The following is a 25,543-nucleotide window of genomic DNA, read 5'->3' on the forward strand; positions in this document are numbered from 1 at the left end:
GATTTCGCGAAACGCGGCCTAGAGCAAACTGTATCGAGCGTACTAGAGATTTCAGTCGACAGCCGTCAACAGTCCTTATGATCCGGCGATGTTTTATTGACATATATAACGAACCATGGATTATTAAGCATCTGGAGAGAAATACATAGTTTTTATTTGTACCTGATGGTGAAAACTGTTCAGCAATGACGATAGTTAGTCACCGTGCACAACGAAACGCTGCCTATGTTGTCACTGTGGCCAGTGAAACATGGCTGCTCACTTTACAGCTAAACTGATCAATTCTGTAAGTGTTTTATTTATAAGATTACATAACACAAGAACAATATTGGCAAAGATTTAAGAATATGTCCAATGCCCAATCAAACCGATAATGTCCTGTGACTGTCCACAAAACCTTGTGTAAGGTATAGTGTTTGGTGGACGGATCCTGTGTAATAATATCGCTGACGGGTTGTCTTTGTTTTATACAGTTTAATTGCATGTTACTGGGCATAATATAAGTTATCTTTGTTAGCAATATTTTGGATTATTTTGTATTAATTAATGCTTTTGTTTTAAAAAATGGCACATTCTGATATCCAAATGCCTCATTGTTCATTCTCTTAGTTCTCTGGAAGATTTGTAATATCGGATTTAATATTTTACCCCAACTGTACCTTGTTAGCACAGAAAGTGTTCTCTACACACACACACAACTTTCGACAAACAGAGCCCTCGTTCCGCCCACTTTTGAATGGGTGAACTTTTAATGAAATGTTATAGTAGTGATAGTGAAAAAAACTTCAGTCAGTCAGGGGGTAATTGGTAGTTGACTAGCTAACTTGATGTGCACTTGACACGGCATATACTGGATGTGGGTGGGGGCTGCCTGTGTTTTGTTACCCCTAAGCGACCGCCATGTTTGTTCTACAAATTGAAAACAAGTATGGCTGTTGTTTAGGGCGTTAATTTTTTTAAAAAATTTAATTGTTTCTGTAGTTTTGTAATCGGAGATCAGCTAGCTTTAAAGTGCGTTCATACTGTATTTGAATTGGATTGTCCCAGATTAAAAACGTTACGTTCATCATATTACAGCTTATTCGGATTGAATGCAAATTGAACCGCGCCACATGAATACGTATAACTACCAGTAGCGTACTCGCAGAGGCGAAGGTAATTCATATCCAAGATGGATACACCCGCCATTCCTATTCGGGATCATAGTGATCCTGCTGCTTATTTACCATTATTTATATTGCTAATGTTTAATTTCCTAAGACGAACAAAGCTACATCAGCGACGCCAGGTCTTGCATTTTCGACGTCTTGCCATTGAGCTTCGGGCACCATTTCGTCGGCACCAGAATTAAACGCGAATGAGGATGATTTCATCTTCTGGTCGCATTCGCTATGCATGAACAAGTATATGTACATGTACTCCATTCTCGACTCTGTACTAGTGCGATTGGCACTGATCGGCGGTCCTCTCATATCCCTGTGCTACCAGAGGATCAGACAGCCTTCTGTAAATTGCCGGGTTGCGGCGCGTGCGCGCCAGCTGCACTTCTACATCTTTGTCTCTCCAAAGTTAAAGAAGAAGCCCCACCGTCTTACCCCAAAGCGTACCAGTTTCATACATACGTTTGCCTCCAAACGATAAAACGGAAGTAGACGTGAACATGCGCGAAAAGCTATTCAGGTCCGGTAAACCCGTTAATCTGAATCAAGCGCGCCATACTCAAATCTTGACTGCGAATAATCCGATTCGAAATAACTGTTCCAGATTGAATTCCGAAAAATAATCGGACTCGTTATTTGTTCTGTTCGGTTTTTAGGCTATTCAGATTAAACACCCAGTGTGAACGCTCCCTTAAATGACATTTAACATGATTCATTTAAAAAAGCGACTAACAGAAATCACCATCTGTAAAATTAAATTGTTTACAAATTACTCAGTTTCGATTCATCTACAATTCAGATATGTAGTATTTACACATACACAAACTTTTCATAGACTCATTTTATATTGATAAATCAAAATTTTCCATGATACCAATGGCCTTCGTATATTTGTAGGTGGAATTGTCTCCTCGGCAGATTTTACCCTGTTTACTGTCGGTCATCTTCATAGCTTTGGTGTTTGCGTACCAGAATGATTTGTACTTCCATTACCAACCGCTCCAGATCAAAGAGTTACCAAGAGAACTGACAGTAAAGCCCCACTTCATGCAACTTGATGTTGTTCTAACGTTTCCACTGTTAACAGATCCCACTGTCCATAAAACATCATCGTATTCACCATTCTCGATAAAGCAACTGGAAGCGCGATTATCAGAATATATAACCGGCTTACAGAGAACTTTAGATCATCGATATGTTTCAAAAGTACATTTTCTTTATGACCAGTCACCAATTATCAAATTTATTCGAACACAGATTAAAAATAATCTCGATAAATTGGTATTTCATGAGGTATCCAAACCACGACAAACTAACAAAATTTATGAATTCGTTTTTTCGAATCTTAGCGGACGCGTTGTTATGGTAACTCAGGCGGATGTGTATCCGGGACACGGTTTAGATTTGATCAAAAAAGATGTTATGATTTCCAAGAAACTGATGTACGCTTTAACCCGACATGGCCAGTTGGAAGAAAACTGTGATATGAGACTACGGCGACAAAAATCTAATTCGTGCAGTAGACGTGGATATATTGGATCCCATGATTCATACGTCTTTGTGCCAGAAGGAACGCTTCTACCTGCTGCTTCTGTGTCTTTAAATCATTCTGCAAATAATCTGGGTATCGACAACATCATTATATGGACCTTTCAAACTATATTAAAATACCGAGTGCTTAACCCATGTAAAGTTATATTCGTCTATCATCTTCACTGTACTGAACTAAGGAATCGGGACAGAAAACGAGTTAATGGGAAACACAATAAAGGATTGTCTAGACCTACTGATAAACTATTTTGAGGCTTTGTTAAGACACTAAACTTAAAATAGTATAGATGCATTTCTGTTTGCTGTTTTTATTTTGCGGTGTTGGGTGACCAAATGGTCTATGACGTGCGCTTTCGATCATAAGTTCTGTCCAAAATGGTGGGTTTTCGAAAATCTCAAAATGCGAAAAAAATCTACCCGGTAGTAAATTATAGAAATAGAATTGAGCCATATATTAGTCTCGAAAATAACCCAGTACCCCCCCCCCCCCCCTCTCTCGTGGACAGGAAATCCTGGGAGAAAAATGCATATCTGTTATCCGAAATGTTTACTTTCCTGCACCAACCGGGATGATGAAGACGGGCAGATTTATTCAGATTTGTCGGGTCTAAGATGATCAGATTCATTGGTAAGGGCAGCCACAGTGGCTCACTGAATAAGATGTCTTACTATAACCAAGGTTTTGGCTGAGAAGTTCACTTGTTTGTGGTGAAGGAGGGTAACCTGACACAAAACAGGGTCTAGTCGTCCTGTTGGGGCGAACAGACGATGTTTTGTGTAGACGTTGCGGGTCACATAAGATCCCTTGACATAAATTGCCGGCACGTAGAGGGACAAAATTCATCCCTTTACACATGGCTTGCATGTTTTATAGCCATCTTCATTAGCGTGGTCGATATGCAGAATAAATAGGCAGCTAAACACTTAATTCTTCAGACCCACTTGTTGGTTTCCGGGGCAACTTATACTTGCAGATGTAGATAACGCTCTCTATTGATTATCCTTATGAGTATTATTCAACATTTATATGGCGCACATCTTCCCTTTAGTGTTTGGATATCACATCAATATCATGGTTTAATATATAAATCGCTATAAACGCATATAATAAAGATCTTAATATGTTGTAATGTTGGGGTGCCCCAACATAAATAAATATCTCCAAATATCTCGACAATTACACCCCAATATTTATATATACACCAAGCCTCAAATTAGTTTCGCACATTAAAAGTCACTAAATAAACCGTCATGTTGTGGTTAATAAGCTATGGCCATTTAACTGTCGATAAATAATAGACTGAAAAATTGTTACGAGTGTCGGCCATTACAACCGGGTATTTTTGAGTAAAAAAAGGTTACATTCCCTTGTTTTGAAATTAGTCTCGCTTAACCAGTCTACTGACCATTCTCCGTCTGATTGACAGGCCGGGATACTCAAGACTACTTTTTTACGAAACATAACATAAAGCTGGAACAAGAAATTGAAATGAAATGAAATGAAATGGGGTTTAACGTTCTGCTCCTAAACTGGGCTAATGAAGACGGGCATACGCCATACAGTGTGCTATGAGGGAAATTTTGCCCGGGCAGCTGCGCTACGGCCTACTCTTATATCGAATTCCAACTGCCAAGGGATTTTTTACGTGCACGCCAATGTGTACACGGGACCTCGGTTTTTCGTCCCACCCAAACGACTAGATAGCTGTCCTTGTCAGGCCCTCCGTTCTGCATCACTGACAAGGGGTAACCACGCCGATAAATCTGGATGAACTTGTTCGGCCAATGCAGGGATCGAACACCCGACCTCCAGGCTAGCGAGCCAGCGCCTTACCCACTTAGCCACGTGATCCCAAACAAGAAATTGAATTTAGAAACACGCACGTTAGGTAACACAACAATTGTTTTAAGAACCTTGTAAAAGTAAATTGAAATTACTACTAGTATCGTATTCTTGCCTAACCCGGGTGCTTCAGAGATATTATTTGTACTAAGCCAAAAGATGCCGCCCCTAACGGTATAGTTAATGCTAAAGCAATTTTAAAAAAAAACGAACGTAATTTCTAAAGCTGCTGTAATAACCAAAAAGCTAAATATTACTGCTATTCAGAATCGTCAACAGTAGATTTTTTATGGCTGTTATAGTTGATAGATGTGTAGAGAATTTCACGTGCGATGTCTATTTATAGACACGTAGACACTTGCGCCGAGTGTTATCGCACCGCGTGACTAGCCAGAAATCACTTCGAGACGAGCGTGCACATTCGCCGTGTCAAGTTCAGTAGGGAAAAGTTTCGCTGCATGGGGCACCCTAGTAATGTACTCATGAGAACACAATTTTAAATTACTCTATAAAAATGACCATATCTGTTTGATCTGAGTAAAGATGTCGATGTCATTAGAATTTTATAGTTTTGTTGGAGGACAATCTGTCTTAATTCAAAATTTTACTTCTAAAAGATAAAGCCAATGTTGATGAAATATAATCGATTTAGTCTTCCACTAACATTCACTTATGCTAGATTCCCACTGTCGTGTGGAGTGGGGGTGCCGAATGGTTAACGCGTGCGCGTTGCATCATACGGTTTATCATTGAGTCAAGTGACGTGGTATTGATCCTCCGCTTGTACGTGGCAAGGAGTAGGGACGTGATGAGGTGTGGGTACGACGTGACAAAGATTGGGGTCGTCTGTCCAGCCTCGTGGATTTCCCCCTAGTTCTCCGGTTTGCTCCCACTGTAAAATGTCCTACGCGCAAGCTGTTGTGCGATGCGTTACGATGGGGTTGTCCCTATTGAGTCCACAATCTGGCACGTGCGGATACGTTTTCATACGATCAACATGATTGCTACAACTGACCTCAATATATGATCATCGCGATTACTCCACGATTAAAACCACGATTGCAATCGTAGAGCGAATCGTGACAGTGGGAACTTGGCATAAATCATATGAAACAGATATATAATCGCATAGAGTTTGCCGAATCAATAATCGATTCTTGTTACATTGACATAATATAGAAAACTTTGGATGTCATTTTTTTTACAAAACACGAATGGCACTTTGAAATTGCTAAGAAAAGACCATTTTATGGATGACATATTCGATAATATTAACAAATTAGCTTACTGGACCTAATGTGTTTATACAAGTGACTATAGATAATATTACCACCGCGAGCATGTAATCAATAGACAAGCTGTCGCTATACTACGCAAATACACAAACTTTGATAAAACCAGTGTTGCCAGGCAAAACATACGCATTTTAGCAGCAATTTGAATGGTGGCATTCAGGTAACCAAGGAGATCCAAGGTGACTTAATGCGTAAGTCGCTACCCAGGAGAACTCCGGTTCATTTCCGGTGGTGGCCGAGAAAAGTTCTTCGGATTTTGCCGACGGTATTGTTGCTGGACGGATGAGCTGGCAAAGAAACAATGTCCATTCTTCCGGTGCACGTATAAGAACCCTGGACAAAAGTGTAAGCCGTAGCGTATTATAGAGTGTAATACTATTTGATAATTTATGCGAAATTGTATTGGACGATTATGTTGTATTTGTATTATCCATTGTCAGTATATCAGCTATGGTATGGGTTTATTTAAAACGCAAATTAAATTATTTATGAAATATTGTGAGAATAACAGGAAAAAGGAGTTTTAGTCCAGGGACAAATTCTATGTCTAAAAAGACGTGATCGGAAAGTTACCATTTCGCATTTGGCATGAGTGACCAATCCCATGATAAATTACATCATAATTAGCCTATAGAATAATTAATGGCTATGAATTTGAAAATATATAATTTATAGAATGTTAGACACCAGGCAGATTCTAAGAGAAGAGAGGCCGTTGAGGTTCACGGGACACCATCTGGTTTCGGAATGCCCGGTTAAATCGTAGGAGAGCCATGCGATGTATTGGGATCCGTCAGTAAACTTGTTCTACGGAATGGTGGGGTTGAGAGAGTAGATAATGCCTTTGTTATAATTTATGCATGTAACTATGTAACCTATATGTAGCAGTGCTTAATATGACATTTAGAAACGAAATGTGGTATTGTTGTTCCTGTGTGTAACCATAAGTGGCAGAATAAATACACAATATTTAAAGTGGAGTTCTATGAAGAGAGGGGGGTTGGATTGCTGAATGGTTAGCACGTGCGCGCTGTATCATTAAGTCTGTCATTGAGTCAACTGCCGTGGTTTCGATTCCCCGGTTGTTCGTGACAAGGAGTAGGGTCGCCTGTCCAACATCGTGGGTTTTCTCCGCTGTTAGGCATTACCCCCGCCACTGCCACATATACGAATTGGACGTTTCGGCCAAGTTATGTCTTTAGGATTGTCACATGTGTAGAACTCTCATATATGTAGCCTAGACAGAACAAAAGGTGTAATTGTTGGGTGTTTTGGTTAAGCTACCCCACTACCAGTGTAATACTGCATTTACACCAAAGGGTGTAACTAATATTGGGGAATAAATCATAGAACAACGTTAATTTATAGCGTTTATTGGGTTGAAACATTCATGAGTACCGAATACAAGGAAAGCTGTAATTGTAACCGCTAAAAGGTGTTTGGAATGAGCTAGCCCCTCTACAAGCGTTTTATTGCATTTACACGAACATGTAATTATTTTAGGAAAACATTCCTTCGAATAAGGTGTCAATTTTACACCGTATCTTGCGTAACAAAAGTATTTGTGTACTACAATTTGAGTGTTTGTTTGTTTGTAAAATATGAGTGTTTACTCCTAGCGAGTAAAGAATAGATTATTTTAGCTTGTATACACATACGTTTAAATATTCCAAAGTACAATATCCTAATTAATAATTTTTAATTCAGGTGAGGTGCATAAGTGAATAAACCACATTATTCAGCTAAGTTTTAAGGATATGTGTATTGACTTTCCCTCATGATTTATATTTATTGTAAATTGATACAGGTAGTCTAATTGCCCAACAGCAGTTGAATTTTGAATCAGTCTGATGGGTATTTGTCAATTCAAGGAGACGGTCTATAATTATGTAATCTAAGTCGGGCTAAACGCGCTATGCTAATTATCATAGTATAGAGACCGACAGCCAATTTCATGTTTTCTGAACTTAGAAGTCGTTGGCTTGAAATTAAACCCCATTTCATTTCATTTCCCCTTGTCAGTGATGCAGGACGGAGGGACTGACAAGGACAGATGTCTAGTCTCTCGGGTGAGACGAAAAACCCAGCTCCCGTGTACACATTGGCGTGCACGTAAGACCCCATGACAGTTGGAATTCGATATGAGTAGGCCGTAGGGCCGCTGTCCGGGCAGATGGGTCCGAATCTTCCTGGATTATGGCCCCTGATTGAACTTAAAATCGCGTTTTTAGCGTATGGTTCCTCTAGAGATCAAAATGTTTATCCGATTTAATAAAACGTTTCAATATATCATCGTTACACCAGAATGATGGTTGATTTCGAATTTCGGACCGAAACTGCAGGACAAAATGGCCGCTCCCTGTACACAGTGTTAACGTATGTAATATCAAGGTTGCGGAACCCTCTAGAGATCCCGATTTTGACCCGATTTTGATGAAATTTAAAACCTGTGTTTATATCCCACAGATCTCGTTTCCTGGATTCTGGCCCCATTGTACGAGAAAGCTTGTGGGCACTCTAGAGGTCACAGTTTTTATCCATTTTTATCCCATTTTAAAAAAATCGTTTAAATATTATCATTGTTACACCCTGGTGATGATTGAGTTCGAATATCATAAAAATCATACCGAAACTGCCTGAAAAAATGGCCGCGCTTTCAACGCAAATGGTGTAAAAGTGTGTAATACCAAAATTGTGGACCTACTACAGTTCACAATTTTTGTCCGATTTTGATTAAACTTAAAATACATGTTTATATCTCAAAGATCTCAGTTCCTGTGAATATTTGCGCATATCAGACAATAACTTTCTGGATTGTGGCCCCCGATTCTACGAAAAATCACATCTTTAGCTTGTGCATCCTCTAGAGGTCACAATTTTTTTTATTCGATTTTAAAAACCGTTTGAATATATCACCGTCGCACCATGAGGATTATTGAGTTCGCATTTCGGGGAAAATCGAAACGAAACTGCACGACAAAATGGCCGCTCCTTGTACACAAATTATGTAAACGGATGTAATACAAAGGTTGTGGACGCTCTAGATATCAAAGTTGTTTTTCGATTTTGATGAAACTTATAATATATCTTTCTATTCCACAGATGTCAGTCCCGTTTAATATTTGCGCATTTCAGACCACAACTTCCTGGATTATGGCCCCTGATTGGACGAAAAATCTCGTTTCTTGTAGCTCGTTATTTATCCATCTCCTGCAAAATGTGGCGTATCTTGTCTGGCAACCGCTAGTCTGAATATAAGTTGGGAGTGGGGTGGGGCTATAATAATGGAACCTCAATTTGTTTGTATTTCGGTTTTCACTAAGGAATGGACAGTTGTGGAATGCTGAATATCGTTAGGTGTTGTTGTCTCGTGACCTCAATGCTTCTAACCAGTCTCGATATAAATGTATAAGAATAAATAAGTAAAATATTCTGCATCCTTAATGCCAAAACTGTGACTTTATTATCGATATTATGATTTTTTTTTTAAATACATAACATAAGCTACAAAATCATGACCTGCGGTGGTTATCTTTTAGCTAGATCTTCTTAATAAGTAGTACCTCTCTGATGATCATCATTGTTGTTTACATGTACATTTATGGCAAGATTTAGGTGCTTTTGTGTGGAATTATTCCCCTCTAGAGTTTCACAAAATATTGGACTTAAAAAAATGACAGATGTTTATGGAGGGTTATAGGGGTCAATAGCGCGAAAGTTATCACGATATTAATATTGTAAAATGTCTAGATAATGTGATTTTTGCGATTATTTTATCACTCAAAAGACAGCGTTTTGCCGAGTTAATTTTACAAACGCACTATGTTCTAATGTGTCGCCATTTCATTTTAATTGCTCACGTTTGCGTTATATTGCTCTACACAAATTTTGGCAACTATGCGCCATGTCGACATATACTACCGCGAAATGGAGTATGCTGACAATGCTCCAGAATAGCAATATCTCAGCAAAAATTGTCTTTTCAGGATTAATATCATTTCATCAATCACAATATCGGGACATATTATTATACTAATATCGTGGTATCTTTCGTGATATTAGCCCTTATCCGCTTCCGTAGATGATCAACTAAATAAATCGCATTAAAATTTAGAATCTGTGGAATCTAATTTTGGTAAGTGTTTTAAGCTGTGGTGTTTTTTTACGACTCTCTGATCCCTCTCTGGCATACCACATTCCACAAGATTTTTGACTAAAAATAATTTTGATAAATGTTTTAGATCCTTGGTGGTTTTTTGAGGAATGTAATAAAACAGATAGAGATTAATGTGTCTGGGAAGAATTTTTGAGAAAAAAAATGTCAATTTCTTGTTTTTGTAATCCAACATCTTTTAAAAACACCCGAGACCTACCAAAAATACCTATCGAAATTAAAGTCGACAATCGGTAAAATGTGGTCCTTTAAAATAGTTTATCAGTGGGGCGGGACAATCCTGACGCGTTCATTTTTTTCAAACGTACTCTGTCGTAATTTCGAACATCACTACAGTGAAGATGATAAACGTATATTATTTTACATGGGTTAAGCACTCGGTATTTTAATATAACCTGAAAGGTCCATAAAATCTTGTTGTCAATACCGTAATTGTTCGTGAACACAGACAAAGAGGTTGATGCTGCAGCCGAAAACGTTCCAGTCGGCACAAAAATGTAAGCATCGTGACTTCCTATATAAGTTTTATCTGTACAGGTTTTTGACGTTCGTTCCTTTCGCATATCACAAGTTTCTTCCAACTGACCATGTCGACTTAAACCGTACATCAATTTCTTTGAAACCAGGACATCTTTTTGGATCAAATCGAAACCATGTCCTGGATACACATCCGCCTGGGTTACCATAACAACAAGTCCACTAAGATTAGAAAAAACGAATTCATAAATTTTGTTAGTTTGTCGTGGTTCAGATACCTCATGAAATACCAATTTATCGAGATTATTTTTAATCTGTGTTCGAATAAATTTGATAATTTTTGACTCGTCATAAAGAAAATGTACTTTTGAAACATATCGATGATCTAAAGTTCTCTGTAAGCTGGTTATATATTCTGATAATCGAGCTTCCAGTTGCTTTATCGAGAATGGTGAATAGGATGAAGTTTTATGGACAGCGGGATCTGTTAACAGTGGAAACGTCAGAACAACATCAAGTTGCATGAAATAGTTCTTTTCTCTCGATCCGGGTTTAGTCATTTCTGTAGTCGTGTGTACTTTTAATGTAGGAATCACATCATTATAGAAACCGAATAAATACAAAATGATGATTACAAACAGGACGAATATCCATACACATTTTTTTCCCAGCATTTTAATCTGAAAAAAAATTCAAGGAATTCGTTTTTGGAATCACAGAATATAACATCATCAATCCTAAATTCTTATAAAAGCCATAAATTGCAATGAAAATGCTTTCTGTATCTTTAATTCCGCAATGACTTATAATTTATTTAATATGGCATTATATATATATATACTATTCAAAAAAAGTAGGGGATATTTGATTTTTAAGTGTTATTAAAGTCACCTAATGAAACTGACGAAGAAACAAATGACAAAATGAAATGAAGTTCACATTCATCGATTTATTCCAAATGATCGTTAGACTAAGTAAGGCACAGACTGACCATTATAAGGGTAAAATGATACCCGGGGTCAAACAGCAAAGTTACCACAGCATCACAACCAAGTCAGTAACGGGTAAATCTTCCTCTGTTTGCCAAACAAGCATTGATCCGACGTGGCATACTCCTAATGAGACGTCTAAGGTCATTTTGGTCCAGATTGTCCCATTCCTGTTGCAACGCAGCAGCAAGTTCTTGGACATTGGCAGGACGTTGTTGACGTTGACGTAACCTCTGTCCAAGCATGTCCCAGACATGCGCGATGGGGGAGAGGTCGGGACTCAGTGCTGGCCAAGGTAATGTGGTGATGTTCTGTTGTTGGAGGTAACCTGTAACGATCCTGGCCCTGTGACATCTTGCGTTGTCATCCTGGAAGATGAAACGGCGGCCATGACGTCGTGCGAACGGCACAACATGGACTGCCAAGATGTTGTCCCGGTAGTACTGGCCTGTAACACGCCCTGCAACAACATGTAAAGCCGTTCTTCCAGCAACAGTGATGCCTCCCCACACCATAACAGAACCACCCCCAAATCGATCATGTCTGATGACGTTAACGTCTTGGAAGCGCTCGTTTCGACGACGCCACACCCTCCTACGTCTGTCCAAAAAATCAACAGTGAACCTTGACTCATCTGAAAACATCACATTGCTCCAGCGTCGATCATCCCAGTGTTGACGATCCCTACACCAACGACGTCTTGCCTGAATGTGATGATCTCTCAAACAAGGGATCACGCGAGGACGTCGGGCGCGAAGGTGACCCCTATGCAGTCGATTCCGAATCGTCTGGCCACTCACTCTCACACCAGTGTCTGTTTGAAGACGAGCGCTGATCTGATTTGCTGTGATGACACGATTTCTCAAGGCCAAGGTACGGATAAATCGATCCTGGGCTTGAGTTGTCGCCCTTGGTCGACCTGAGCGTGGTCTGTCCTGTACAGATTGTGTATCACGGTATCTGGACCATAGCCAGCTTATGACAGACTGAGAAACATTCATCGTCCGCGCCACAACCGCCTGTGTTGTGCCGATCTGTAGCATGCCAAGGACACGTAACCTTTCATTATGGGTAAGCCGACGCATATCAAAATTTGTTTTCTGGTCACTAAAACAATTAAACTGATGTTTCCACCCTGGAATTCAATGCCACAATGACTGTAACATTCAAAGTCAGAGTCGTGCAAATCTTGGGTTGGACCCCCATGATGATCCCAAGCATCACCTGCATTCCATGCGGTAGCTATTGGTGCGTTTGGGCGTCACATGTAACTGGAAATGTTTCTTCTGTTAGGTTCTATAGTGACTTTTTTCGTAGTCATTTGCATATTTTAGTATTATGCCCCCAAAATCAAATATCCCCTACTTTTTTTGAATAGTATATATATATATATATATATATATATATATATATATATATCAGTCCTACAAATGGTTCAATTCCGTTTAATATTTACCAAAATATATAAAGAATTAAACATTTCTCAACTTTGCAGAGGATCTCGTCATGCTAGTGCCACCTTTAAACGTCGGATAAAAGACCAATGAATCCAAGTCGAGAGATTAGCTTCAGTTCATATTTTGGATTTGTATACTTGAGTGTTTAATAATAAATTCGATCGAGTTCACCATCTCGTCCCTACAATATATCGGTTATTTTGAGACTAACATGTGACAATTTAGTTGGAATTATTTACGGGGTGGGGCGTTTCGGTTTACCATTCTCGGAACATTAACAGTCAGGGTTATTTTACATGCACGTAAATGTGTACCTGGTGCGAACGACGAGTCACGTTTCCTGGTTAGTCCCCATGTGGGGGTTACTTTAGGCCCATGCCTCGATTCAAATCAATAGTCAAAGGGGCTGTGCCCTACCGCACGAAACCACAACCCCGACGAGGGTAGACACGTCTTGTTACTGTATTGTTTAATTATTTATATGAATATTCGTAAAGCTAAATCACGTTTTTAAATGTATACTATTTTTGCTTGCATCATGTACCTACTATTCATGAATTGTATCACGTATTATTAAATAATCTATATCAGAGTGGTGTGTATTATAGTCTAGACAGAGGATGGCCAGCCCTTTACACGCCAATCGTGTACCCCCATCTTGTAAACCATATGTTTATAATAAAGGTTACTGGCATTATTACGAAACGATTGGAGAAAGAGGGAGAGAAATGGGGTTTAACGTCCAATCGACACAAACTGGGTCATTTCGGGACTAACATACGGTCCAGTTTTTTTTCAATAATTCGCTGGCGCGTCGGGGTCTTTAACAGTGGGAGGAAACCGAAGATACTGGAGAAAACCCACGCGGTTGGACAGGCGACCCTACTCTTTGTCATGTACAAAGTGAGAATCGCAAGCATGCCACTTGACTCGAAGACAAACCTTATGATCCAACGCGCACGCGTTGACTATTTAGCGACCCAACCTCCGCAGAACAAAAGTCACCCTTCCTAGTTTGATTCATTAAGTATATTTCTTAACTGAAAACTGATACCATTCGCTGAAAAGGGTTGCTAAAAATATTGAGTAGGCTTAGTGCCTTAAGTTAGCCACGGAGGTACTGTGTTCGATTACTATGTTCATCGAGGATCTGGCAAGGATCAACGTATATTCTGATCGGACGTAAAGTAGAAGCCCCGTGTACACATTGGCGTGCATGTAAAAAAAACCTTGGCAGTTGGAATTCAATATAAACAGAAGCCGTCCAGTCGCTGTCCGGGAAAAATGTACCTCAGAGCAGGCGGCACGGCGTATGCCCGGCTTCATTAGCCAAGTGGGAGCAGACCAGTAGGGCGATAAACCCCATTTATTTACTGGCTTATTTTATTATTATCACAGGAATACAATGCGCCACTTCTAATCTTGCAATGCGCCAGGTTTGTCGCATGGGCCGAGGGTTAGCCATTCTGATCCATCTAGATCAAGCTCCCATCAAGCTTATGTGTGTTATTGCGAGATAATTGGTTTTACCCGTTGAGTAGGGGAGGTCAAAAAATAGAAAATTTCAGGGTTCAAAATTTTCATTCAAGTAGTATGCCTGATACTTGCAGTATAAATCCGAAACTTAGGTATATTTTGGAATTTCCTGAAAGTAGAGAAATAGAACATAAAATCAATCAAGCAAATCTCAGCTAATGAATCTAAACAGGATGACTTTCGGCCATTATCATTTTTGTCCCCTGTCAGCCCAAATCTAGAAAATCAGTGTGCAATTTTGATTCCAAAGACTCTTCAATAAAACTATATTGGACTACTTTCTGGATGTCTTACTCACGGACCGAACATGCCAGAAAAACGCGTTTGCGGCCATCAAATTTTAAAATTACCTGGACGGGGGGTTACTCCCCAGTGTCGTGCTTTATGCCTTCCGCTCGCGGGATTTATGTAAATATAGTCTGAAAGGTGCTGTTGTCGATACAGAAATTATTGGTGAATCTAGACAAAGACGTTAATGCAAGAAACGTCCCAATCGGCACAAAACTGAAAGCATCATGACTTGGTATATACGTATTACTTGTACAAGTTTTTGACGTTCGTTTCTTTCCCATATCACAAGGTTCCTTCAACTGATCATCTCGACTTAAACCGTACATCAATTTTAACAGATCAATAAAACCTTTCCATCAAACATGTTTCTAACAAATAATATGTAAACGCATCATGGATATTCAAGAATGGATCAACTTTTTTTTTATAAACAATATTTTATTCACAAAAAAGATTTGGCAGCATGATAGGTCTCTATCACCTCTCTCGGATGGAGGCAAACCACCATTAAATTTCCCCATCTAGGTACCCACAAATTGTAGTTCGTCTATTTATAGCAGTTGTCTCATGTCTACCCTTTTGCATGCCCATTTTTGTTGATTTTTTGCTCTAGAATGGACGAAGAGGCTTTGAATAAACATTTTCTGCCCGGCTTTGGTAAATATTTTGAGGCGGAAGGATAACGGGGTTATCAGGTTGGCTACGGTGATGTACGGCAACTAGTTACATGTTTTTAGTATGCTTCTTCAAGTTTGTGAATCCAAAATTTTGGTGGTCAACCTCATACAAATTTTAGTCCAAATGCATGACCATTTGTTCCTCTGCCTGTCGTGAAAATAATTCAGCCCAACGAAAATTTGGGAAAATTTTGATGGGAGGTCTATATTTGATTATATGAACTCCAAATTGTCAGAAAATATGATATATGACATTCTGATAATAAAAAAAGGGAAATGGTAAAATTTCAAAAATATTTGACAAATTTCTGAGGGTAATTTTTGATTTTAGTCCAAATTTTGTTATTTTCAGTGTTTATTTACTTTTAATTAATTTCATTTAATTTGCCTATAAATCATGATAAGTTGTCGTCTGAAATTTTTCAGATTACATGTACTGTACCTCCAATATTGCTGTCAAGTGAACCAAAATGTCTTGCATCTCATTTTTTCCATTGTTAAATAACTTGGAAAGGATCATGTGTTTGTCAAATATTGAAAAAGTATCTATGTGTTTGTCAGAAATTTAAATATTAAGAAATTTAGTCTAATTATGTAATGCTTTGGTGTGTTACCATTTTCAAAACATGAATTTTAAAACCTGCAATTGTTGCATTTCCCTTCTCGAGAAAACAAAATCTGTGTTTGCAGGGAAATTTCTCTGTCTTAATTTCATTTAGACTGACTCACCCTCCCCACCACACCATTTTTGTAAACATGAAATGAAATGGGGTTTAACGTCCTACTGTTCTGCTCCTAATCTGGGCTAACGAAGACGGGCATACGCCATAAAGTGTGCTATGAGGGAAATTTTGCCCGGGCAGCTGCGCTACGGCCTACTCTTTTATCGAATTCCAACTGCCAAGGGACGGTACCGCGGGTTTTCGTACCATCCTTGTCAGACCCTCCATCCTGCATCACTGACAAGGGGAAAACTGAATGAACTTTCTCGGCCAATGCTCCTTGAACATTGACTCCAAATTAGCAGTAATTGGATTTAGTGCTTGAATTGTAACCGGACCACACCCAGAATGGATATGTTGTGGATGTCTCTTTTGCAGCCTAATGTTGTACATTTTGAATGTCAATCTATTATTTTGGGTGATCTTTGTAAAATGTGGCACTTACAGAGCAATACAATTTTAATTAATAGCCTTTTTATACTCCTTTTATGCTATAAATTATGTCATAACTCCCGTTTCCACCTCATTTTGTCAGAAAATTGATGTAAAGATTAACACTTGCTTCCACAAAATATTTACATTATGTAATTTCAAGGATATACCTGATTGTTAAAGGGTTTTAAATACTGAAATATTCCCAGTTTTAAATAGTGCTTTGTGACCCTTTTATTAGAGTAACTGGTTATCACCTAAATACAGGATTTGTTTTACATTTATCAATCCATATTTTAATAAATGATTTATACTTCTTACAACTAGCCGTGTTTATATGTATGTATATAAGCCAGGGATAGAAGAACATGACTATTAGCCATATTCCATCAACAGTATTACTTATGTGGACACAAGTTGGATTTGTTACCACAGCGACATCTTCAGGGGTGGGTTTACAAGTTTCATTATAGTTCCTTACAGTAACCATCAATGCAGCCAATTTGCAGCGCTTGTCTTCTTGTATACTGGCCACGGTTTCTAGAAATAAATGCCTTTTATCTCAGACTTTCCAAGAAATAGGGGCATATTGGCATTTTGAGACATACAAAGTGTAAAAAATTGACCATTTAGGAGAAAAAGGTAAAATAAAGTCAATTTTTGAAAAATATTTTGAATATTTTTGATGTGACGTGTTTGAAAATCTTTAAATCTTATTGCAGAACTCACATTTTGAAAAAATAAGAAAGAATTTTCAATCCTAGAACAAAACGCCCATGGACCTGAGCTGCAACCCGGTATACAAAACAATGCATAACTTTAAAGGGTCACCACCATTTCTGCAGTAATTATTTTGTTTGGATTCTGTATTTAACAATGTTGCAAAAATAAATGTGAAGCTATACTATTCAAAAAAAGTAGGGGATATTTGATTTTGGGGGCATAATACTAAAATATGCAAATGACTACGAAAAAAGTCACTATAGAACCTAACAGAAAAAACATTTCCAGTTACATGTGACGCCCAAACGCACCAATAGCTACCGCATGGAATGCAGGTGATGCTTGGGATCATCATGGGGGTCCAACCCAAGATTTGCACGACTCTGACTTTGAATGTTACAGTCATTGTGGCATTGAATTCCAGAGTGGAAACATCAGTTTAATTGTTTTAGTGACCAGAAAACAAATTTTGATATGCGTCGGCTTACCCAAAATGAAAGGTTACGTGCCCTTGGCATGCTACAGATCGGCACAACACAGGCGGTTGTGGCGCGGACGATGAATGTTTCTCAGTCTGTCATAAGCAGGCTATGGTCCAGATACCGTGATACACAATCTGTACAGGTCAGACCACGCTCAGGTCGACCAAGGGCGACAACTCAAGCCCAGGATCGATTTATCCGTACCTTGGCCTTGAGAAATCGTGTCATCACAGCAAATCAGATCAGCGCTCGTCTTCAAACAGACACTGGTGTGAGAGTGAGTGGCCAGACGATTCGGAATCGACTGCATAGGGGTCACCTTCGCGCCCGACGTCCTCGCGTTATCCCTTGTTTGAGAGATCATCACATTCAGGCAAGACGTCGTTGGTGTAGGGATCGTCAACACTGGGATAATCGACGCTGGAGCAATGTGATGTTTTCAGATGAGTCAAGGTTCACTGTTGATTTTTTGGACAGACGTAGGAGGGTGTGGCGTCGTCGAAACGAGCGCTTCCAAGACGTTAACGTCATCAGACATGATCGATTTGGGGGTGGTTCTGTTATAGTGTGGGGAGGCATCACTGTTGCTGGAAGAACGGCTTTACATGTTGTTGCAGGGCGTGTTACAGGCCAGTACTACCGGGACAACATCTTGGCAGTCCATGTTGTGCCGTTCGCACGACGTCATGGCCGCCGTTTCATCTTCCAGGATGACAACGCAAGATGTCACAGGGCCAGGATCGTTACAGGTTACCTCCAACAACAGAACATCACCACATTACCTTGGCCAGCACTGAGTCCCGACCTCTCCCCCATCGAGCATGTCTGGGACATGCTTGGACAGAGGTTACGTCAACAACGTCCTGCCAATGTCCAAGAACTTGCTGCTGCGTTGCAACAGGAATGGGACAATCTGGACCAAAATGACCTTAGACGTCTCATTAGGAGTATGCCACGTCGGATCAATGCTTGTTTGGCAAACAGAGGAGGATTTACCCGTTACTGACTTGGTTGTGATGCTGTGGTAACTTTGCTGTTTGACCCCGGGTATCATTTTACCCTTATAATGGTCAGTCTGTGCCTTACTTAGTCTGACGATCATTTGGAATAAATCGATGAATGTGAACTTCATTTCATTTTGTCATTTGTTTCTTCGTCAGTTTCATTAGGTGACTTTAATAACACTTAAAAATCAAATATCCCCTACTTTTTTTGAATAGTATATGTCATTTCTTGTCCAGAATGTCAAAAGCAATACGTAGGCCAAACTAATAACCTTCGTTTCCGTATGAACGGACATAAATCGGACCTGCGTAATTGCATCAAAAATTCACTCTCAAAGGACGACTGCTTCGAACTTTATGAACATTTGAAAACCCACTCGCCTGACAAATTCCATTTTCAAATAATAGAGAAGGTCATTTTCAAATAATAGAGAAGGTCAATTTCAGACCCAATACCGCGGATAGTGTCAGCCGAATGTCGACGATTCTCGATCGAAAAGAAAAACAGTGGATTTGGCGACTGTATAAGCTCACACCGAACGGATTAAACACTGATGATGGCTTCTACACTCAAACCAAAAAATCACGAAAAAAAACCCGCAAGAACTGACATCACTCACTAGTCTGAGATCGCCTATGTTTTGTAATTTTGCGTTTCTTCATGTCAATACGTTCTTCTTGACAATTAGTGTTGTTTTAATCTTGAGTTCGCCTATCGGTTCTGTTGTTTTAGTCATCATGATTGAACTTGCATTTTTGAGTAATACTCCGTAGAGACTCAAACCTTATGATTTGTTGTCTTTGTACATAATCTGCTTGATTGACTTTGACACTCGAACTCCCTCACACCCTGTCGTCTGTATTTCAATAGATGTATGAAGTTAAACCGTAGTATTGTTAATATAGAAAAAAATAAAGGTTAAAAATGCCTAAAGAAAGTATGTAGACAATTAAACTATTGTATATACTTTCTTTAGGCATTTTTAACCTTTATTTTTATATATATATATATATATAGGATATACAGCTGTCGCCTATTTAAAACCGATATAAGACTAGTAACATATTTTAACAATTTAACAAACATTAACATTAAAATTTAGAGACATTGTCTACATTCACAAGAAATGAACGATTCTGTGAATTAGTCGACATGGGCGACGAAACCCAATATATTTTAAAATGTGAATATTTTCATTCTGAACGAAAAGATAATAGCCAAATTGGTGCCACGCGTCCAAATACATTTCTATACGCCCACATTTTCATGTGGACGTATATTGTCGCCCCTGTCCGTCCGCCCACAATTGTTCGTGGACACTCTACAGGTCACAATTCTTATCCGATTTTGACGAAACTTGAAATATAGGTTTATCTCCAAAAGATCTCGGTTGCTTTCGTAACTTCATGGATTATGGCCCCTGATTGTACGTAAAATCGTGTTTTTAGCTTGTGGACCCTATAGAGGTCACAACTTTTATCCGATTTTGTTTAAACTTGAAATGTAAGTTTATAACCCAAAGATCTCCATTCATTTCGATATTCGCACATATCGGGCCGTAACTTCCTGAATTATGGCCCCTGATTGTACGAAATATCACGTTTTTGACCTGTGGACCCTATAGAGGTCATAATTTTTATCCGATTTAAAATACCGTTTGAATATATCACCGTTACACCAAAACGTTGGTAGAGTTCGAATTTCGTAAAAATTGGACCATAACTGGCAGACAAAATGGCCGCACATCGTTCTGAAATAGTGTAAAAATATGATATATCAAGTTTGTGGACTCTCTAGAGGTTACAATGTTTATCCGATTTTGTTGAAACTTGAAATGTAAGTTTATAACCCTCGGATCTTGGTTCCTGTCGATATTCGCGCATATCGGACCGTAACTTGCTGAATTATGGCCCCTGATTGTACGAAAGATCGCGTTTTTAGCTTGTGAACCCTGTAGAGGTCATAATTTTTATCTGATTTAAAAACCGTTTCAATATAACACCATTACACCTTGAGGGAGGTTGAGTTCGAATTTCGTAAAAATCGGACACAAACTGACGCGACAAAATGGCCGCCCCTCGTACTCAAAAATCGTAAACATATGATATATCAAGGTTGTGGACTCTCTAGAGGTCACAATTTTCTTCTGATTTTGATGAAACTGAAATGTAAGTTTATAACCCAAAGATCTCGCTTCCTGTCGATATTCGCGCATATCGGACCGTAACTTCCTGAATTATGGCCCCTGATTGTACGAAAAATCGCGTTTTTAGCTTTTGGATCCTACAGAGATTATAATTTCTATCCGATTTAAAAAAAACAAAAAACGTTTGAATATATGACCGTTACATCCTAAGAGGAGTTGAGTTCGAATTTTCTAAAAATCGGACCAAAACTGACAGACAAAATGGCCGCCCCTCGTTCACAAATAGCGTAAAAATATGGTATATCAAGTTGTGTACCCTCTATAGGTCACAATTTTCTTCTGATTTTGATGAAACTTCAAATTATAGTTTAAAACCTAAAGATATTGGTTCCTGTCAATATTCGCACGTATAGGATGATAACTTCCTTAATTTTGGCCCCTGATTGTACGTAAAATCACGTTTTCAGCTTGTGATCCCTCTAGAGGTCACAATTATTATCCGATTTAAAACAACGTTCGAATATATCACCGTTACACCGTATTTTTGATTGAGTTCGGATTTTACAAACCGTTAAAATATATCACCATTCCACCATAATGAAAGTTTAATTCGAATTTCGGGAAAATTCGAAATGAAACTGCCCGACAAAATCTCCGCTCTGTGTACGCAAATTGTGTAAAAATATGCAATACGAAAGTTGTGGACCCTCTAGAGGTCGCAATTTTTATCCGATTTTGATGAAACTTAAAACAAAAAATCTTGTTTGTTTGTAGCCGGACAGCCGCTGGTAATTTCAGGAGCGGGGCGATTTACCCTATATCACCACATACTACCCATGGGAATATTTTGGCCCCAGTCAACATCAAATCCTCGTACGTAAATATTCTAAACGGTCAATTAACTCTCTATAAAATTATGATGTGGACATTGCCAAATTTGTTACAGCAATGAAGCATTGGGGCAAATAAATGCAAGATTGATACCAACATTTGCCTTCCTTTGTCGCCCTAAACAAACAAATATTGGGGTGGTATTGGGTAAATCGTCCCACCGCCTTTCAAAGTCTTTTTAATTCTAAAAAAACGTTATATTATAGACGTTGTGTCGGTTCATTAATACTTGATGTCATTTAAGTTTGAAACTTTGCACAAAATTTTGCATTATCTCAATAACTATGTAAATGTAATTTTGCAGAATAAAGAAGCAGTAGTAGATATCGTTTTGAATTTACCTTTTAAGTCAAAGCCTGCTTGTTATACTCAAGAGTTGTATCTCCTACAAAGCCGCCGGGTCAATATTCCGATCTATCCAACAAATATACACCAAGCATACAAACTTCAAAGCCGTATTTGATTGCTTTCTGGCAACTTCTGTTTTGAAAATAATTCAAGTGAAATATATAATATTACAACATGATTACCGATAAAAAAAAATCATTATGCACAGCGGGTCTTAAGCTGATCGATTCCGCGACAAACTTCAAATTCTTTCAGATATATCAAAATTAACTACGTATATCATGCTTCATTTCCTCATTTCTTATTAAATATATAACCTTAGATCAATGTTTGTAAAAATTTTAAATGCTTAAAATGGTAACGAATCGGGGTGGTCCTGGAAATAACAGTTCAACAAGGACTATATCTAATGAATGTGAAATTAGATATGGACGCCAATAGCTTAGTTCATAGTTAGCGTCCTATTCTTTTAAGTCAATCGGGCTAATGACGACGGGCATACACCTTTCTAGATCAGCGACATTTTAATTCCTAAATCGACAATTTCCGCTGAAAACACGACCTATCGAGAATTGTGAACTTTGCTTCCATTTAATCAAATAGAAAATATGTATTTAGTCTTTGTATGGTATGGAAGATGCAACGCGGATTATAAGATCTTTAGTATACAATATAATATATATATACTGATAGATAGGTGTTTTGATTGATGGGAATCCGGTAGTTATTTGGTTTGATACTAATCTGGTAGCTGTTGAGTTTGGTTGATGCTAATCTGGTAGTTCTGTTGGTTCGGCGGGGGACAAATTTACAAATCTTGTAAGGGTTATGGATTTTGTAAAACCACATTAGTTAGACTTCATATTCTTTGGACATGAATCCTAGAAGAGACATACTTAAAACTGTTTTCTTCAAACACTGTATAACACGAGCATAACAGGTTTCGTTTTATATCATTTCACCGTACAGGGAAAAAACCCAAGGCGGTCCTCCTTATATTATTCGTTAATGGTTTTAAGAGATTTTGTTTTTGCCATTTACACCCGGGGAAAACAATACTTGGTGAACTGTTCCATTTAATATCACAACTACATTTACAATTTCAGCTATAGTTGCGAGGCACTGTCTAGACAACCCTCCAAGAGTACGTTCTGTTTCCAGCATAACAGCACTCTTTCATGGCACAGAGTAAAGGCCCTCATGGTTTTCAAAGAAATGGGGTTTAACGCCCTACTATTCTGCACTGATTGGGCAAATACAGACTTCGTGACTTCCATAGAAACATCTGAACAAAGAATGAATTTCTATCCATTGTATTATGTTGATATCAACATAGAAAATGTAAAGAAATAAGTATTGTATGTGATTTATAGGTATGAATAGAACGTTGGTATAAATAACTGTATTGATTTGAAATGAGTCATATAATTATTAAATGATTATATAGAAAACATATATAAAAGCTAGGGTGCATCTATAGCCCCTCAATTTTTGAAAATTTTCAGAACCCCCTGTCCCTTTTTCTAATCTGTTCCTATACCCCAAAAAACACTCCATGCAAAACATTAGACAGATTGGTTGATATTTAGGGGGTCCACCGCAGGCTGCAAAAATCTGTCAGTAACCCCTGCTCAATTAATGTATTTTATGAGAAATGCAGTTTATTATTGTAATTTTGTGGTGTTTTTTGTTCAGAAAGGATTATTGGCCACACATCTTTAGATCACTCGATCGAGCAGTAGACTTTTGATTTAAGTAAAATAAATCTAGTAAACACTCATAAATTATGCATCTACGAGACCATGACCTTACTATAAGGGTAATAAATAAAAGTCAACAAAATTTGTAGTAAATGTAATAAATTTAATTTTAAAATTATATGTTGATAGAATTATATACAGAAACAGGATTGTCATAAGGCACTTATTAACACCGGCACAATTGAATCCTATAATATACGACCTAGTTTAAAATCTCATACATATCTTATTTTTCAGATTTTCATTTTCGCATATGAGTACTTTTCTATCAGTTTCAACTACTTGCAGAACCTTTTGGTAATGTTTTTGGGACATAGCAGCACACAAGAAATCTTCTTTTAGCCCCATCATATACAACAGTGAGCGAAGATACAGAGTGTAAAGACATCTTAAATGATTCAGAATGTTGCCATTCTGTTACATTCAATTCTAAGAAGTCGGACTCCAAGTCCCATAACTGAAAGATAAACCAAGAATCAATAGTTATCAGATTAGCCAACTTGATGGATTCTCTGATTTTTTGAAACTGGAATATTTTAAAATTTTCAGAAATTGTGGTTTGCCAGAGCTCACCAATATGGTGTCTGCATGCTGACCAGAAGAGAGCTTTGTTCAATTGACTCTTGAACACTGGCCATTTGACTGCTGCTTATATAGTGCTGCAGAGTTAATTGAACAAAGCTCTCTTGTGGTCAGCCTGCAGACACCATATTGGTGAGGTATTGTTATCGCACATTTTCAAAGACCCTGGAATTGAGGCGATTGCGCAAAGCATGAAAGCTTGTACCACATGACAACCAGGAACAGTTGAAACTTTTTGACATCAACAGTTTACCCACTGAGGTGCTGCAATTAGCGCAGTCAAACACGCCCTATAACTACCTTCAGTCAAGTCCCCAAAATGCAGGACCTGTATACTGTAGGTGATGGATGACATGTACAATCCTCATTGATTCCCCCTGAAATGATTGAGGTTTTATAAAGCCATTTCAAAATATTCCACAGTTTCCGAAGAATCCACCAAGTTAGCCGATCTGATTACTATTGAATTTTGGATTATCTTTCAGTTATTGGACTTGAGTCCGGCTTCAATGAATTGAATGTAACCGAATGGCAACATTCTGAATCGTTTAAGATGTCTTTATACACGGTATAGTCGCTCAGTGTTGTAAATGATGGGGCTCAAAGAGGAGATAAAATAAGTTCAGATTCCGTGGTGACCTGCTATGTCCCAAAAACAATACCAAAACGTCCTGCAAGTAGTCGAAACCGATAGAAAAGTACTCCCAAATATGCGAAAATGAAAATCTGAAAACTAAGATATGTATTAGATTTTAAAATTCAACTGTGTTGGTGTTAATAAGTGCCTTATGACAATCCTGTTTCTTTATATAATTCTATCAACATATAATTTTAAAAATAAATTTATTACATTTACTACAAATTTTGTTGACTTTTATTTATTACCCTTATAGTAAGGTCATGGTCTCATAGATGCATAATTTATGAGTGTTTACTAGGTTTATTTTACTTAAATCAAAAGTCTACTGCTCGATCGAGTGATCTAAAGATGTGTGGCCAATA

General features: G+C 38.3%; 1 protein-coding gene across 1 annotated transcript; it reads left to right on the top strand.

Moving 5' to 3' along the window:
* The first annotated feature begins 205 nt into the window (after positions 1-205).
* On the top strand, positions 206-2,996 carry LOC126831919 (uncharacterized). Its single transcript, XM_050562593.1, has 2 exons — positions 206-286; positions 2,058-2,996. Exons 1-2 carry the CDS (start codon positions 251-253, stop codon positions 2,961-2,963), a joined length of 942 nt encoding a protein of 313 aa, XP_050418550.1. The 5' UTR covers positions 206-250; the 3' UTR covers positions 2,964-2,996.
* The last annotated feature ends 22,547 nt before the right edge of the window (positions 2,997-25,543 follow it).

Source organism: Patella vulgata, chromosome 9 (genome assembly GCF_932274485.2).
Source record: "Patella vulgata chromosome 9, xgPatVulg1.2, whole genome shotgun sequence".
NCBI classification, from domain to species: Eukaryota; Metazoa; Mollusca; class Gastropoda; family Patellidae; genus Patella; species Patella vulgata.